The 15,574-nt window shown below is 36.9% G+C and overlaps 1 protein-coding gene across 2 annotated transcripts; it reads left to right on the top strand.

Moving 5' to 3' along the window:
- Positions 1-6,456: 6,456 nt before the first annotated feature.
- Positions 6,457-14,894, top strand: LOC121390993 (thiosulfate sulfurtransferase-like). 2 transcript variants are annotated; one of them, XM_041522790.1, is made up of 8 exons: positions 6,457-6,535; positions 7,853-7,991; positions 8,694-8,895; positions 10,234-10,329; positions 10,880-10,883; positions 11,950-12,048; positions 13,068-13,192; positions 14,046-14,894. In XM_041522790.1, exons 2-8 carry the CDS (start codon positions 7,858-7,860, stop codon positions 14,094-14,096), a joined length of 711 nt encoding a protein of 236 aa, XP_041378724.1. In that variant the 5' UTR covers positions 6,457-6,535; positions 7,853-7,857; the 3' UTR covers positions 14,097-14,894. The 2 variants fall into 2 exon arrangements, with proteins under 2 accessions (XP_041378724.1, XP_041378720.1); XM_041522786.1 differs by having other exon boundaries at positions 10,880-11,006.
- Positions 14,895-15,574: the final 680 nt, after the last annotated feature.

Raw genomic sequence — 15,574 nt, 5'->3', positions numbered from 1 at the left:
TCCTTTGTTCATGAAGCAATGTCGTCAGTCAGCTGTTGTCTCTGTAATCCTCTCCTTTGTTCATGAAGCAATGTCGTCAGTCAGCTGTTGTCTCTGTAATCCTCTCCTTTGTTCATGAAGCAATGTCGTCAGTCAGCTGTTGTCTCTGTAATCCTCTCCTTTGTTCATGAAGCAATGTCATCAGTCAGCTATTGTCTCTGTAATCCTCTCCTTTGTTCATGAAGCAATGTCATTAGACAGCTGTTCTCTGTAATCCTCTCCTTTGTTCATGAAGCAATGTCGTCAGTCAGCTGTTGTCTCTGTAATCCTCTCCTTTGTTCAGGAAGCAATGTCGTCAGTCAGCTGTTGTCTCTGTAATCCTCTCCTTTGTTCATGAAGCAATGTCAGTCAGCTGTTGTCTCTGTAATCCTCTCCTTTGTTCATGAAGCAATGTCGTCAGTCAGCTGTTGTCTCTGTAATCCTCTCCTTTGTTCATGAAGCAATGTCGTCAGTCAGCTGTTGTCTCTGTAATCCTCTCCTTTGTTCAGGAAGCAATGTCGTCAGTCAGCTGTTGTCTCTGTAATCCTCTCCTTTGTTCATGAAGCAATGTCGTCAGTCAGCTGTTGTCTCTGTAATCCTCTCCTTTGTTCATGAAGCAATATCGTCAGTCAGCTGTTGTCTCTGTAATCCTCTCCTTTGTTCAGGAAGCAATGTCGTCAGTCAGCTGTTGTCTCTGTAATCCTCTCCTTTGTTCATGAAGCAATGTCGTCAGTCAGCTGTTGTCTCTGTAATCCTCTCCTTTGTTCATGAAGCAATGTCGTCAGTCAGCTGTTGTCTCTGTAATCCTCTCTTCACGAACCAATGTCGTCAGTCAGTTATTGTCTCTGTAATCATCTCCTCTATCATGAAGCAATGTCATCAGTCAGCTGTTGTTTCTAGACTTGGTCTTTAAAGCCTTGTGTGTTTGAATTTGTCTCAGGTACACGCATTTTTATGAATTTATTATGATGTAGCCTTATTTTTCTGTGAGTTATACATTTACACCAGAGAGCGCTTGCGAACATTGTAACTGGTATATCCACAGGGTACCATTGTTGTGTATCATATCACTTTCATCGAATGTTAGGCACAAAAATAAGCTTAGCGAACGACCGCAATAATTTATGTCAACTCTCCTGAACATGACACAGCCCTTAGTGGCTTACTATTGAATGTAAAGAAATGGCTACCTTGCATGCCTTCAAATGTTTAATGAATGTATTATTTTATGTATAGCATGGAGCTCTTTCAGAAGCTAGCAATCAGCTTTATTACATGTCGTAGGAATACTAGTTTGTATTACATCTCCTCAGTGTACGTTTCAGCTACATGTAATTAGTTTGAACATGTGTACAAGTTTGGGTTTTCTAAACTAGTCTTGGGAGTGACAGTCTTCCTACGGGCAATGCAGGAGGGATGAAACCTCCTGTTTTTACGGATCTCCTAGGGGAGTGGCGGTCCTCCTAAGTCTCCCTACGGGAGGTGCAGGAGGGATGAAATATCCTGGGGTGTTTAACGGATCTCCTAGGGGAGTGGCAGTCGTCCTAAGTCTCCCTACGGGAGGTGCAGGAGGGATGAAATATCCTGGGGTGTTTAACGGATCTCCTAGGGGAGTGGCGGTCGTCCTAAGTCTCCCTACGGGAGGTGCAGGAGGGATGAAATATCCTGGGGTGTTTAACGGATCTCCTAGGGGAGTGGCGGTCGTCCTAAGTCTTCCTATGGGAGGTGTAGGAGGGATGAAAGATCCTGTTACGGATCCCCTAGGGGAGTGGCAGCCCTCCTAAGTCTTCCTACGGGAGGTGTAGGAGGGTTGAAACATTCTGTTATGGATCTCCTAGGGGAGTGGCAGCCCTCCTAAGGACGAGCACCTGATAGTGGATCATGGAAGCAATCATGACTTTGCCTAATCGAATTTTATTCTGTCTTATGCGGGTAATAATTTTGAATTGAGAAATATGTTTTGTACCACATGCTCTTGGGGAGTCTCATTTTGTCTGTTTTATTTTATACATTTACTAGTCCCCTACCGGCCCAACCATAGGGGAATATAAGTTTTGTCTCCATTTGCATGCCTCAGGATTTCATATTTTAAGGGAAATATTTTTTCAGTGCCGTGCTCTTTGGTGATCGGAACCGACTGGAAAAAGGGTTTGTTTTGGTAAATATGATAATGGTGGATTATGTTGCATAATAACAGGTAACAGAATTCTGTGATTTTGTGTATAGCTTTATCATGTAGAGCTACAGATCAAGTTTGTGTTTCATGGGGTTTGGTTCCTCATTGACAGTACGACTGGTTGTGCAATATAACTTAAAAGTGTATTATTACATCCCCATGAAAATAGGTTGGACTTGGTAGGAGACAGTGTCTTAGCAATACTCAGAATGTATGTTTATTTATAGTTGTTAATAGTTATAAAGGTGCGGGGTGATAAAAGAGTTTGATAACAAATCAGTGATAAGTTTTAATTAATGTGGGGTGAGTTTCCATTCATATTGCTACATTTTGAAGTTGGCATGATTCTTTAAGCCCTAAAATAAGGCTATTTTGAAGTTTTCTTTGCGTTTTAACAAATGACCAGTTTGGATCATGTCAAAATGCAGCTTTTTTCTAACTTGTTTTTGAAGAAACTATATAAATTTCCACAGCATAAATGCATTACATGGCTTTTAAACCAAATTCCAATAGTAAAGTAAATGATTTTTCATTTTCCGTAAAAACAAAGTGTCTGGATGCTATACTAAGTAGACCCTATAGTCTGTAGCCATCGCTTTCTACTTTTAACAATCATCAAACTCTTTTTAAAGAATATAATTATATAGTTATTACTTTATGACAAAATATATGTAATGTACGTGCTTAGTTTTGTATATGTATTTTCATTAGTTGAAGTATACGAAGTATTTTTCAAAAAATAAAAATGCGATTTTCAAATGAATTGTGTTTGATGTAATTGTATAGTTACATAATTTATATTACAACAGCCGCAGCAACAGTAAAAATAACACGGATCGAGTTTTTGAAGGAGTGCTGTTGTCATGTTGCTCAACCAATCACGTCTTCCTTTTTCTGTTTTCAAAACTTTCTTTATAATCAGCTCCGTCGGAACTGGAGGTGGGGTGGGGGGACAAGTCACTTTATTACATTTTTTTTAAATCAGTGTTGACCATCCGATCGCGAGTCCTGTGAAAAGAAGTAGTACGTATAATAATACGATTACAGTGTTTAACGTATTATTAAGGGCAGAGGTGGATCATGGGGGGGGGGGGCGCAGGGGCCCCCCCCCCCCCCTCCTAAATTTTGCGATAGTTATAATTTTATTATATATTAATTTTCTCCTTTTTTTTTTTTTTACGATCCCCCTCCAAACCTCACCCAAAGTTCCCTTGGCATTCCACCTCATGTCACTGGGGCCCCCGTAAATGGATTGTCTGGATCCGTCACTGGCAATTTAGGGCAAGAATTAGTTCTACAGAAATTGTGACAATGGAACTTTGTGTATAGAATATTCAAATGACATCATTCAAGTTGTGGAAAATGATTCATCTGACACTGCTAAAATGGGGCAGGGTATCCGAGAGTTCTAGTACAGAAAAACTTGAATGTCACTCCTGCAATTTGGCTGTAAAATATGTGCGTTATATGTAAAGATGCAACATAAGTGTCAAATATAGAAATGACAAATTATGATAAGTAAAAAAACCTGATTTTGTTCAGGACATATTGGATGTCAAATATTTGGTAATTTTGACAGTTTTAGAGAGGAAACGCGCTACATTTTTTCATTAGTAGCAAATAAAAAAACAAATGCACCACCCCGCAGAGACGATGGAACATACCTGTCTTATCAAGTACACTAGCTTAAACAAACAATTGTCTAATGGGTCCCCGGCGGGGATCGATCCTTGACCGACCGCGCATCAGGCTCCAAATGTTGGCCAACTAGGCACCGAGTTACATAACAGTACTACTCCGAATAGAAGCTTATGACTTTAGACGTCGATGTGGTTGTAGACAAGTTTGGGTATCATAAGTGTTGAAAGATAGATTACATAATATTTACGTGGAGAAAAGCAGAATCTACACGTCATGGCATCTCATTCATTTCCTTTCTACCTTTTAGCACCATTAGTCAGTTACAAGGTATTTTATGTCTGAATGCTGAGAGACATGCATCTCATTGCATCTATATATCATTTAAAATAAATTACAAATATGTAAGACTTCTTATCTTACGTTGTTTGAAGGATAATCTTCTTAAAAGTATTTTGAAACCATTTGTGACTAAACCGGTTCATAAATGGCTAATGATGTAGGACTCTATAACGTATATAATGTGTACAAAACTATAATTTTGGCTGCCATGATAAATTTGACCTCATTGAGTACTTTCGAAAGTTCAAAATTTGGTGCTTTATCTATTGAAATTACATATCAAATATATATTTTTGCATAAATGTATAGTGGCTGTATATTAAACGTGTTTCTGATCGTTCTAATATTTGTACTAGGTTAAATTTCATTTTATTTCCTAAAATAATTTTGTTCGTACCTACGAAATTATTTGAAGACACAATCCAGTTTAGGCTTCTTACAAATATTAAGACAACCAGAAACACATTGAATATACAGACACTGATATTCTAAACAAAAAAATATATATTTAATATGTAAGTTAATGGTAGACATATTTTATTAGTCGGAAACATCTTACAATGCAGCAAACTCAGGAATGTCCCTTTAAGGGGGAAGGGGTTGGGTGGTGTAAAGATTGCATTTCCCAGTCTAGAGCTCAGATTATAGTAGAAGAGACATATTTATCCGAAGGAGTAATTCTATAACTGTACGTTCTGTCTTAGGCAACTAAACTAATTTTGAATTATATCAAAACCATCAAATGAGACTGACTAGATTTTAATCTACAATCAAGTGTCACATTTGAATAAAATTACAGTACAGTGAAACAAGAGTCTGTGACTTTGAAATGGGGGTAAACACTGAAAACAAAATGGGGGATATATTAAAACAAATAGACAAGAACTCGTCTCCATAATCATTACTTCTCATAGCTACGTGCGTTTGTAAAAATATGACAAATACGTTTTGTGTTATTAGTCTGACCAGAAACACTTCGGCTGTATGGAAGTAGATAACTTAAACACTTATACATTTAATTAATTCCAAGTAATTTCTGATTTCAGTTATCAAAAAGTCTCTAATATTAAAAAGTACGCCATAGTATTTAGAAACTAGGGTCTGTCTCTTTAATATACATGTATATAATATACTATAATACATGTAAAAATAATCTGTTCCTCATTTATACCCGGAACAGGCCCGTAGAAACTATATCTGAAATGTGGAGTGCACACTCTCTAGTGGGGTCGGTGGAATCACAATCCAGAATTTTATCTTCTGGGTTTTTTAAACCTACATTTTGAGTCTCAAGTGGTGGGGTGCTTAGGCCTCTCGTCCCCTCCCTTCACACTCTCTCACACACACACACACACACACACACACACACGCACGCATACACGCACGCACACCGCATACACGCACACCACACAAACACGCACGCACGCACACAAACCAAACACACTAGATCGAGTCACCTCTAGCCCTACCCCTTATTAATATCAAGGGGTAGGGCTGGAGGTGACTCGAGCTAACACACACATACACGTGCGCGCGAGCGCGCGCACGATTCTTTATACGGAACATATATATGAAGTCCCAGAACACTTTGAAGTATCCAGGCCTCTAATACATTCCATGGCATTGTTTCTAGTTGATCAATTTTCAGCCGTCTAACGCTGAATAATAATAATAATAATAATAATAATAATAATAATATTAAAATCTCCATAAGCATCTTGAGTCATGTTGGTGTTTTTATTGTCCTCAGCTTTACTCGATATTGTTTAATTTTTTTAATGTATATACTGTATTGTCGAAATATAGGTTAATTTAAGGGACAATATTCAGGTGTGTCCCAGGACTTGGGTGGGGGGGGGGGGTTGAATATTAACCAAGTGGACCTTTTCTATTTTGTTTTTGCACCACCAGAAACTCCATATGTATAAACCTGTATATTTTAGTTCTGAAAGCGGACCATTTGCTTCAGCGGGGGGGTTCGTCCGAACACCCCGACCACCACCCCCCAGACTACGCCCCTGTGTCCAGTTTATGCCAAACCCTATCTTTGTTCTCTTAGTTTATGACTTTTATCTGCTTTACTCACACGTTCAGAATGAGAGGGGGGCTGTATTTTATTTTCACCATCTGCTTAAATCGGGCACCTGTAAGCCTGCTGGTTTTAGATGTTATCTGTTCCCTATTGAACTGATGAACCGTAATTAACCGAGGTGTTCCGAATCGGCTTTTACGAGGATTTCCGAATCATTTTGTGGAGACAAAAATATTAAATCCGGAAGTAGGCGAATCACAGATGGGTAAAGCCTGAATAGAAACGAAACTGCACTTAACTTGAATGGGATCCAGTTTTAAAATCTGCATGTAAGTTTGTTTGCTTTTAACATATAGTGTACCAGTTATTAAAATCATTGTTATATTGGTTTAATTTATAAAATGTACAGAAAAGAGACTTCGTAGACTTAAAACTTCGTCCTCAAGCCTTAAAGACAGCATTGCATGACTGTGTATAGTTCATAAAAATAAACTCGAATGTAGATGTGCATTTTTATGAACTAGACTGTGTAATGACATTAATTTTATTTATTCAAGGCTGAGGCAGAATCACGCAGCGTTCATCCAGTGTCTGTCTTGAAATGTAATATCCATTACCATAAGTTATCTTACAAACATGGTAGTGTTAAACAGTGTTATCTACAAATAAAGCAAAGTATGTGTCTGATTTATGGCTACGAAGCCATAATTAAGTTTTAACTTAAAATATCAATTACAGGTAGGATATAATTGTGTAGGGACTTGAATCAAGTATTTTTTAAAAGATTTTTTTTTTTTAAGTAGTATTTTGTTTGTCATTTTGTAAACCAACGTATGTGACAGTGTCATTAAAGAATTATAGTAACAGTATTTTGATTATAGGTGTATTTGATTTAAGGCTAAGAATGTTGAATTATGAACATATGTTTAGATTAGTTTAATTGGATAGTAACACATCACGGGTGTAGGAAGATGTCAAATAGTGGAGGAGCACACACACATGTATAATTTATACATAAATATATATATAAAAAACATCGCTGCTCCCACAAAGTGGGGGGCATATGCCCCCTTGCCCCCCCCCCCCCCCCCCCCCCCCCCCCCCCCCCCCTATTTCCTACTCCAGTGCACATGTATTTGTTCAACAACAAAGCACATTGTAAACTATGGCTAATATGTTTGGGTTTTGTTTGGTTTTTCTCAACATTTGCTTTAGAAAGAAAAGAGAAAGGAAACCACTTACTATTAGAATACTTCTACGAAAATGCAAAAGATCTTTAATATACAGTTTCACCAAGGGTGGATCTAGGATTTTGGGACGCGGGTTTAAAAAAGGGACCCTCTTGAATCCAACATCCACTAAGTCAGTAAAAGTCTTATTTCATCTGCATTATCAAACACATCCTAGTATTTATGCAATATAAGAACATTTTATTTTAAATGCAAACAAATATTTTCATTGCTTTAAGTTTTATACTGAAGTTGATGAATGAAAAAAGAAAACTGTCATTTCTATGAGGTTGGAGAGGGGTTGGTTGGGGGCAATAATAACAATGGCAGCCTATCATCCAGTATATTTCTCTTAGTCTTATATAAATGTAAATTTATTATAGAACTATGTTTATCTCTTTAGTGTTGTTTTTTCAGTTTAAATGTCACCAGAAATGCCTGGTCTGCTTGTATCATGTGAGTGGCTTAAGAATGCACTGGATAACAACACACCAGACCTGGTGGTGGTGGATGTCACATGGGCCAGCACTAAGAACTGTCGGGAGGACTATGACAAGTCAGTTAAATTAATATGTCTGTCAGAGGGTAAACAGTTACGGCTTAATTTTAAAAGCAAATGTTGTACTAGCCTATAATAAGTGGAGTGGCAGTACTAAATTAATCAAGGCACAGTAATAGAGGGCCGACCATGTTCTCCAGCAAGACAAAAAGGATACTTTTAAATATTTTTCTTGGGGGTGCAACTCAGGGCTAGCTCTGGCACATTTTAAAAACAATTGGTGAATTTTATTTTTATTGGCGAAATAATTTCATGTAATAATTGATATTTTTGTTACAAAATAACTGAGTTTTTGCAATTTTCGAAGTTTAATATAGAATTTGGCGAAATTTTCTGCTGACCCAGAGCTGGCCCAGCAACTGCCCTCTCCGTTTATCTCCCACCCACCCCCACCCCCACCTCCTTAAGGTACAGCCATCGTTTCTGGGGTCAAATTGAGATGATCATATAATTTTAATAAATGTTTGATGTAAACATTTTAATATTCTGCTAAAATAACCACTCCTTCAATTAAGAAAAAATGTCTACTGTAAAAAACACGGCATGTAATGAAAAATAAATTGAATATTTTATGCTTACAGCAAAAAAAAGTGCTGCAAAGAATTGAAAACTGCAAAGCACTGTCGGTTGCCATGGACAATTGCAGGGTATGAATAATTAATACTTTCATTTGCAACCAGTTGATTTAAAATTTTACAGGGAACACATTCCTGGAGCTGTATTTATCAATGTGATGGATGCTGAACACACTAACTTGTTTCCCCGCAACATTCCCACACTGGAGTCATTCGGAAAATTTGCCAGGGCAGTCGGGATAAACCGAGACTCTCATGTGATCATCTACAGCAACTCACACACATGTGGCTTCTTTTGCTCTGGAAGAGGTTGGTGGTCGTTCAGGGTGAGATTTATTTAGAGGTCAAACTTTACTTAATAAGCCTCCATCAGGAGGCCAAGCACTCGTGGACATATTGACTGGTATCACCGTCGTCTATCACATCACATTCACCTAACGTTAGATCAAAAACCAGTCTAGATAGTGCTCACAATTGCTCGCCCTCCTGGGCCTCGTTCCACGAAGCGATCTAAGCCCTAAGATCACCTTAAGTCCATAGTTCTCTTATGCACTAAGGTGCTAAGATCACTTCGTGTAACGGGGCCCAGAACAGTAAAAGTCTCACATCCTCTGGTTTCTGATCCTAACTGTATGTATAATACAGAAATAACACGGTTGTACTTTATTCAAAATAGATCATAGTGGGAGGGGACATTGAAACAATAATTGAGGTGTAACAATAAACTTTTTAAAGCCTTTTCTAGTTAGAGAAAAAGGTACCTTTAAACTTAAAATAACTTCCTTTTGGAGGTTGAGGGGCAGCTGCCTCCTTGCCATCCACTATATGCCAGTACTATGAAGTATAACATGAAGAATGGAAGACATTGTCTCCTGTGAGTTCTGTTCCTCACTGTGGTGTTGAGGTGGCAACATTCCCTTACTATTTTCATGAGCAGGCCTCTGAAAATCGAACAGTTTTATAATCCATTTATGGCTTGTGCAAAACCAGATTCAGATAACCCAGTATTTCAGATTTTCCTCAACCCATTATGTTCATGTAAATAATCTTGTTAATTTAATGAGCATATGAAAAATAGGTTACCCACAAGACATGAAATGTTATTTTAATCAAATCCTTTTGGTATGCTGTGTACAATGTTATTTTTGTTCTGGGTCTATATTGTACATACGAAAAGGAAGGAAGGAAATGTTTTATTTAACGATGCACTCAACACATTTTATTTACGGTTATATGGCGTCAGACATATGGTTAAGGACAACACAGATATTGAGAGAGAAAACCTGCTGTCGCCACTTCATGGGCTACTCTTTTCGATTAGCAGCAAGGGATCTTTTATATGCACCATCCTATAGACAAGATAGCACATACCACAGCCTTTGATGTACCAGTTGTGGTGCACTGGCTGGAGTGAGAAATAACCCAATGGGCCCACTGACGGGGATCGATCCCAAACCGACCACACATCAAACGAGCGCTTTACCACTGGGCGACATCTCGCCCTTGTACATACGAATGCAGAACTTTTGCCAAAATAGACACAATGTTATGATTTTTAGTTATATTAGTTGTATAATATGTAGGTATGAAAATTAAACAACATATTGTGTGGAGAAAAGTTGATGTTGGTATATGTGGCAGTCACATTTTGTTTAATATTTCAGATATTTGGTCATTCAAATGTATCGGTTTTAAATGGTGGCTTAGCTAAATGGAAATCTCATGGTTATCCAACAACTGATGCCATTTCAACTGTTAAGGTAAGAAGTTATAACTTGATCAAGCATGCATTTTGAATACAAACTTTAGTTAATGAACTTAATCATACTGTTTTAGTAAACATTGTCCTAAGGAAGTTTATTTTGACTCAGCATTTGTTTTTAGTTTCCAAATTATAAGAACTTTTTCTCCAGGCTTTTACAGGTTTATTGTTTTGAAAAGTACAATTTTTTAAAGATAAACGTACTAATAACTAGCTAAAGTTTGTTTGTTTTGTTTAATGACATCACTAGAACACATTGATTATTAATCATTGGCTATTGGATGTTAAGCATTTGATAATTTTGACATTTAGTCTTAGTGTTACATTTTTCCATTAGTAGCAAGGGATCTTTTATATGCACCATCCCACAGACAGGATAGCACATACCATGGCCTTTGATATACCAATCATGGTGTACTGATTGGAACGAGAAATAAACTAGCTATAGAACAAGAAACATACTTATAGTGAAGTATATGTATGTTCTCTCTATTCAAGAGTCTTGAATTTTGTTCGTTGAAATTGAAGTTTATTTTAATTTGTTGCAGGAAGGTAATTTTGAATCAACATGGAATAAAGCATTCTATTGCACATTTGAGGACGTCAGAGATAATTTGACATCTAAAGAGTTTGAGCTGTGTGACTCGAGATCTCCTTCAGCTTACCATGGGGTTGGTTGGTAGACATTGTGATCGTGTTATTTAGGATGGTGGACTCTTAGCCTCCACCGGAACATTAAGATGATAGATTCCCCTCCCTCCACCTCTGCCTCTGCACACATGCCTGGATTCTTAACCTCACCCTGACATTAAGATAGTGGATTGTTATCTCCTACCCTGACATTAAAATAGTGGATTCTTTGTCCTACCAGACAATAATATGTAATGGATGTAGCTTGTCAGTGGATACTATTTATAGAAAAGGAATTTTATGTAACAACACAAAAGTCAACACCTGCACCCGTAACAGTTGTGTGCTACAACAGCTTGTTCCGAATGTGCACGTTTAAACCTATGACCTGACCTGACCGTAGGCTATTATGGGTAATGCTAGAGAAGAAACTTACTGCTACCATGTGCATGTTATAAGTCAGTTCAAAAGAGTAACAAGGGCCCATTTATACTGACTACTACCAGTTACAGAATACTGTTATGGTACAATGGAAAGTAACTCAATCAGTCCTCCCACCATGTACCACACTAGCCACCAAGCTATTTGTATGCTTCTCGTGTACTTTGTGTGTATTGTGAATGTATGGTTTATTACATACTTATTCAATCTTACTATAGTGATAAAGACATTTTGAAACCGTGTGATAAATTTATTTTGTATCGCACATATGTGTGATCAGGACCGGAACTGTTAAATGGGGAATTCCCTTTTCCTTTTTTTGCAGTTAGTGCCTATTATTTACTGACTTTATATATGATTTACAAATGACGTCATATTGTATTTGAAACAGTACACAAGGCTGTCGCAGAGTATGATTCTTAACGTCAAATGAATCCACGAAAGGAATTTTGATCATAGATTTAACAAAGTTAAACTTAATGTTTAATTAACTTTAAATTATTCTAGACTTTTTAATAGTATTGACGTGACTTTCGTTTTTCCACAGATTCCCCTGGACATATAGTAGGAGCCTATAACATTCCATTTGCGTCATTGGTGAATGTAGAAAGAATGGAGTTCAAGTCTGTAGATGAGTTGAAAGAAGGTGATGTATCTTTTCAAAAAAAAAATCTTTTTCCTAATGTTTTTATACGCCCATCTCGCGTGCTATTACTAGGTCACTGTAACCTATTTTTCATGGTCTACTGCACATAACAGTAAATCCTTGTCCAGACCAAACTTGCATACAGATACATACAAGACCATCAAACCTCACATGTAGGAACAACTTGGGATGGCGGTGTGTCGCGTACTAGATCACTGTAACATACTTTTTATGGTCTACTGCACATAACAAATTCTTATCCAGACCATATCTTGCATACAGATGCATACAGGACCATCAAACCTCACATGTAGGAACAACTTGGGATGGTGGTTGGTCCAATACAAACTGTTCTTCCATCCCATTGCAAACATTTTACATAATTAGACTTGAGTCATAATGGTAACATATTCATTAATATAGAAGATATGGTTTTCCATCAAACTCCTGACAGGCGTATTATGTACCTCACCAGTACTCATGTTACTGTATTTTATTGGAGGCCTCAAGTATTTTCATTTGTTGTTTTTTTAAATAAAAGGGACAGAGGTGAAACATTTTATTTTTTTAGTTTTACAAAACATGAGGAATCAGAAAGTTAAAGACAAATCCACTGATAATTGGTTAATAACACTAAAATTCATATTTAAATAAATTGAAAAAATCAACAAATAAAATTGCCCAAATCACTATGCAAGTTTTCCCCGCCCGCTACCAATTCCAGTGGGGCTGCTGGTGCTCACTTGCACTTGCCAGAATGGACGGCCCCTTCTCCCTCAACCCTTTTCCTGGAGAAGCCGGCCGATGCCAGTACCTGTGTCCAGGACAGGCGAGCACTATAACAGCATGTTCTGAATGTGCACGTAAAACCCTATGACATGACATGACATATGCAAGTTTTTATGGTGATTAAGCAGAATGCTAGGGTATTGTTACATATTTCTTTTATTGTCATTGCATTAAAAATCTATGTTGCTGATTTTCATGTTGCAACATCTGTTGTGTTATTTTTTTCCCAGTGTTTTCTGAAGCAGGTGTTGATGTCAACAAACCGGTTGTTGGCCATTGTAACAGTGGAATGTCATCATGTAACACCGTACTGGCAGCACTGCTCTGTGGAAGTCCCAGGGCGGCTCTGTATCATGTAAGTAAACAGATCTTCAGCTTTTAACAGCTAATGAAGTACAGTCAAACCTGGTCTAACGGTCACCTGTACATAATGGTCACCTGCCTATAACAGTCACAATAAATCCCCCAATGCATTTCCTTCCTTAGTTGACCTGTACATAACAGTCACCTGTCCATAACGGCCAGCAGTCACTATTTTCCACCCAAAATCACTGGGTCGTGAAGACGTTTTTTTATTAAATTTGTTGTCCCTGGTTAATTATAAATTAAATGTGTTTATATGGCCATGTCTGTGTTTATTTTTGTCTAAGTTCCATTGTGATTCGCTGATTGAACCTGTATATAAGGGTCACCCGTGGTTAACAGCCACTTTTGTCAGGTCCCTTAGGTGACTTGTATACAGGTTTGACTGTAACTATAGTCCTTCCAAACAGGCAACATTGTTTTCTTATTGTGGTATGTACTACAGCTTATTTATTTATGAGCCGATTGTTTTCTAAATTGCACATAAAAGTAGTGGGGTGGGTTTATTTTTGTTATTTCCAAAACACTTTTTCTTTTCTTCTTATGTCAAATCAAACTTGAATTATTTATCAAAAACAGTGTTCATGGAGGCTGAGAAGGACTATAGTAAGTTATCTGTTATCAAATAGGAATTATTTATTATACAAACAGAATGCATGCTCGACTAAAAAATATTCAAAACTAAATTTATGCCTAACACCTCATCATAACATATTTTTCAAAAGTTAAAAAAATGAGAGAGAAAAATGGAACTTGTAAAATAACAATTAAGTGACTAAATCTCAGTTATGTTTTCTTAAATTATTTATGAAGCTTAATTTATATTTAGTGTTCATATTTTGCAGGGTGGCTTTACAGAATGGAAGAAACGAGTTCCAGACCTCATTGAAAAGTAGACTGATTCTTGCTTATACGACTACTGACTTTGACTTTTACAAAAATGTGTGTGCAGCGTACATTTGTGAAAATGTTAATATGCCAGTTTAGTTGAAGAACTAGCTAATGGCTTCTCCCGTCTCACCATTTCTCACCCGATATTCCTTTATATAAGATTAATTGTTATATAATATGAAGACTTAGTGATTTAAAAATGTACTCTTTTTTTACACACATCTGTCTTGTAACTCATTTTAGAATATTGTGCAGGGCTTCTAGAATTTTAATAAAAACCCACTAGCCATGGGATCATTCATTTTAAAAATTTACTAGCCATGATTAAAAATTCACTAGCCCTTCTTTAAGTAAATACACTTTTACTACTACTAATAATCGGATATGTCAATTAAAGAGGAAGATGGAGCTTAAAACCCCTTAGATTGGGAATGGGGGGGAGAAAGGGGGCAGGATATTCATTTACAAAATAAGACTTAAATGCAGCATTTGACAAGGTTTTGTTTTCATTAGCCGTCGGGCTAGTTATAGTAGTTATTTACTAGCCCAACACTGAATATCGCTAGCCATGGGAGTGGGGCTAACATAATCTAGAAGCCCTGCTGTGTTGTATTATCCCCAGTGCTCTGGAAGTACCGGTAAGAGAAAATGTTTCAGAGTTGTTACAAAAAGGAACAAATGAATGGCTTCTTTGAACATTATTGACTGATTTATATGGTGTACGGATGCCTACTTTTGATGTACAGATTGTATTATTTTGGTACAAAACATTAGTGTCATACACATTTAATAAAATATGTTTTAAATGATTTCATTTTTAGTTGTTTGTTCTACTGAAATTCTTGATCATGATTCAATCAAGATTCAGTCAATCAGTGTTAATTCAGTTAGCCATACCCACACTATGTATTGGTATTTGTGTTCATTGTGAAATCGATCAAAGCTTTGATGACATTTTGCATTGCTTCTCCATAATTATTAAATTAGTATGATTGAATCTATTAAAAGGTTGACTATGTAAATATTAATTCTTTGCTGTTCGTTCAGAATTCATCTGCTTCTTTTCATTAGCAGAACTATCAATAATAATGAACCGGTAAAATTGTCATTGGTACCAACAAATTTCCAAATAACAGCTACATCGGCATTGATGAATTTAACAAAATTGTTGCAAAATATAGTTAATAGTTTAATTACAGGATCTATGTTGAAACAGTCGTGGCAGTGGTAGCATTATTATATCAAAACAAAATAAAACAAATATAATCTTTACCAAACTTGAGCCTAGTTGGATTACCTTTCCTTCTACTAGCTCACTGATAACGTTTTAGCTACATATGGCAAATTATTAACTTTCCTTAAGCAATAAAAAAAAAAAAAATTGCTTAATCCCCTACCCTACCCTACCTTCTCACCCCTCCATCTTGTATGCATATTTATTCGGAAATACATTGTAACTGTGTAGGCCTAACTTTTCCAAATG

This window comes from Gigantopelta aegis, chromosome 3 (genome assembly GCF_016097555.1).
Source record: "Gigantopelta aegis isolate Gae_Host chromosome 3, Gae_host_genome, whole genome shotgun sequence".
NCBI classification, from domain to species: Eukaryota; Metazoa; Mollusca; class Gastropoda; order Neomphalida; family Peltospiridae; genus Gigantopelta; species Gigantopelta aegis.
Note: the sequence above shows the minus strand (reverse complement) of the source record. Positions and strands in the feature narration are given on the sequence as shown.

Coding starts and splice junctions, on each gene's coding strand:
- LOC121390993 (XM_041522786.1), top strand. CDS start 7,858: ATGTCACCAGAAATGCCTGGTCTGCTTGTATCATGTGAGTGGCTTAAG. Junction 10,330..10,879: donor ATGCCATTTCAACTGTTAAG/GTAAGAAGTTAT, acceptor AATTTGTTGCAG/GAAGGTAATTTTGAATCAAC. Junction 12,049..13,067: donor TGTAGATGAGTTGAAAGAAG/GTGATGTATCTT, acceptor TTTTTTTCCCAG/TGTTTTCTGAAGCAGGTGTT.